This window comes from Phaseolus vulgaris, chromosome 10 (genome assembly GCF_000499845.2).
Source record: "Phaseolus vulgaris cultivar G19833 chromosome 10, P. vulgaris v2.0, whole genome shotgun sequence".
NCBI lineage: Eukaryota > Viridiplantae > Streptophyta > Magnoliopsida > Fabales > Fabaceae > Phaseolus > Phaseolus vulgaris.
Window position 1 is genome coordinate 37819412 of NC_023750.2, and position 2949 is coordinate 37822360.

The window sequence follows — 2949 nt, forward strand, 5'->3', positions numbered from 1 at the left end:
TTGGAATTGTTGACAATATTGCCAAGTCGCTGAGAATTTATTGTGATAACTCCGCAACTGTCTTCTTTTTTAAAAACGACAAGTATTCCAAAGGTGCTAAACATATGGAATTGAAATACTTTGTCGTTAAAGAAGAAGTTCAGAAACATAGAGTGTCAATAGAACATATTAGCACTGATCTTATGATTGCTGACCATTTAACAAAAGGTTACCACCCAAAACATTTACTGGTCATGTTGTAAGTATGGGCATTATGTCTACTAGTGAATGAAGAATGTTGTTATTAATTCTTATTTGACACTCTGAGCTCATTGATAAATAAAGTTTCTGAAATTTATGTTTTCTACTTTATGTATATGCATGTAAATTATGTTGTGGAAAACAAATTATGTTGTTATTGATGAAAAATGACATTATGTTTGAACCTATTATGGATTTCTCATTATAAAGTCATATTAAGGAGAAAGAATGATATAGTAGTACATGGAAGAAAATGTGTTGATTGAAATGACATGTAACCGCCATGACTCTTATTATTTCTGTATCTTTGATTTTGATTAATGATAGAACCAATTTATGTAAGGCCTTTTAAATGTGCATTTATGTAATTATTAAATCATGAAAGTATTATAACTCATATAAGTCAAGTGGGAGAATGTAAGAAATTATGTAAATTAATTTCTATAAAGTGACTCACATGACTTAAAGTTTGGACTTTGGACCCAAATATGATTTAATAATAATAATAATAATAATAATAGAATAAAGGACCCATTGGTTAAGGTGAGAAATATATATCTGATGATATACCTAATGAAAACCAATATCTGATGGAGATTGGGAACTAAAGCTATAGGGTTCTGTCTCTGCAAATAATAGTTGTCTCACTGTTAACCATCACGAAAGTGTGTGACAAGAACGGAATTGCTAAAAGATAGATTGGGACAAAGGAGATAAAGTAATTGCTCAAGTAGGATCACTCATGGATCAAGGTAAGTAAGTGCCTATTCCTTCTTGATTGTATGAATATATGTGAGAATCATGATATGATAAGATCTGTATGAGAATATTATTGTATGCGTTCATAATCATGTTTAATCGTATTTTGATTTATAGTTCCACCTCGAACTCCCATTGCCATTTTTCTTCCTTGGTATTGGATCAACTCTCGGACAAACAGGAGGTAACTTTGATGCTTTTGGTGAAGATGCAGATTGTCTCTTCTTATCATCATTACGGGAGTCCTTTTTTATCGCACTCTCTTCCTTTTGATTTAGAGAAACATTTTTTCCTATCAGCTTCAAAGGTATGCTTCTGGCATTAGTCACTTTCTCTGCAACATCTGAAGCATTGGTATCTGAGTGTGCAGCTTCATTTGATCTGGTTCCGTTCCTACCACCTTCATCAACATTAGACTTTACTGGAACAGATTTGGTTGCAAAAGGCACCTCCTCAATGATTTTTATTGGAGAAGTGTTCTTCTCCTGGTTGTTGGTCTCTCCACTCTCCAGCTTATTGTAATAAGGTAACCAGAAGACAGGGAACGGGAATTCTGACCTCTTCTGTTCGCTTTGACGTTTCTGGTCCATTTCTCCATCTTCAGATTCCCCTCTATTGTTGCCAGACTCCTGTTTCTGGTTTCTTATTCCATGTCCATCATGAATCATGCTTGGGGCACCCTTTATATCAAAGGGTAACCATCCCTTCCATACTCTAGGCTCTTGTGCTGGCTGTGCAACAGCATTAGAACTCTCAACACTAGGAGGCTTGTTTTGTTCACCGACCTCCACCGTATTAGGATTTTTCAGCTGTTTGTTACTTGTGTACTCCCGTGGAATCAAAACAAAGGGATATGGATAGTTATTGAGCTGAATAGGAACCAAAGAATCATTGACTTTCCTTCCAACATCAGGTTCATGCTCTTCAATCTCCACACTTCTACCTTCCTTTGGGTTGCATGAATGATTAGGACAACCACAACAATGATGATCACGGGGCATATATTTGTCATGCTCATATCTGGGAAGCTCCATAGTATGATGTGGTTGTGGAGAATAAGGAACAAAATACAGTTCACTATATGCAGGACAACCTCCAGAATAGTACATTGGAGAAGGAGCGTGAGGATATGAAGGCATGTAGCTATAATTACAAGGGAAGTTGTTGTGGCCACAGCAGAAATGTGGGGGAATAGGGTGCCCATAATTGCCTGCACAGGGCCACCGTTGGTCATAAGAAAAGTGTGGTTTTGATGGATCAACCTTCATTTGAGGAGGAAAAGCCTCAATGCCAGGATGATAATACTGAGGGAATGGCATTTGGTTTCTCTGGTATGGGTATGAGTCCATACTTCTGATTGGCATAATGTTTCGTGAAGCTACCAGGCAGAAGAGAGATTTTTATGGGGTAAGTGTCTGACCTTGGTAACTCTATAGCGCAACCTCTGCATTTCACAATCAAGTGCAGGATTAGTATCATGTAGTACAAGTACTAGAGGGAAAAGTAAGGAGAATAAATGTCAACAAAGAACCAGAAAAATCACATGAATAAAGTTCATCGTAACAAAGAAATAGAGGACCAAGAATGAATGAAAGAACACAACTTTTTAGCAAATTATATGAGAAAAACACCTGAACAGAAGTTGCAAATAAGAGTAGTCATTTATCTATCTAGAAAACCTATATAAAGCTTCTCAGTACTATAACTACATGGCATAACACCAAGAGCACAAAACCTTTTTCTCTGACTCAAACCATGCCGAACAGAAGCAAATTAAGAAAATTCTAAATGCAAACAAAATAGGGGAGCTCGATCGAACTTCCAGACATACATTGCCTTCAATTTTCTCCTTCATGTTTTTTTTAGTATTTGTTTCATGTTTTTTTTAGTATTGTATAGTATTTAAGTAAATAGGTACAAACCTCATCTTATAAATCAGTTATATGAATT

At 35.9% G+C, this 2949-nt stretch overlaps 1 protein-coding gene across 1 annotated transcript; it reads right to left on the reverse strand.

Annotated features, from left to right (window-relative positions):
- Window positions 1-1094: 1094 nt before the first annotated feature.
- LOC137818019 (BAG family molecular chaperone regulator 6-like) lies at window positions 1095-2348 on the reverse strand. Its single transcript, XM_068621242.1, has one exon. The coding sequence runs from the start codon at window positions 2346-2348 to the stop codon at window positions 1095-1097; it is 1254 nt and encodes a 417-aa protein (XP_068477343.1).
- Between the last annotated feature and the right edge of the window lie 601 nt (window positions 2349-2949).

Bases quoted from the DNA above. Each gene is read 5' to 3' on its own strand.
- LOC137818019 (XM_068621242.1), bottom strand. From the start codon at position 2,348: ATGGACTCATACCCATACCAGAGAAACCAAATGCCATTCCCTCAGTAT.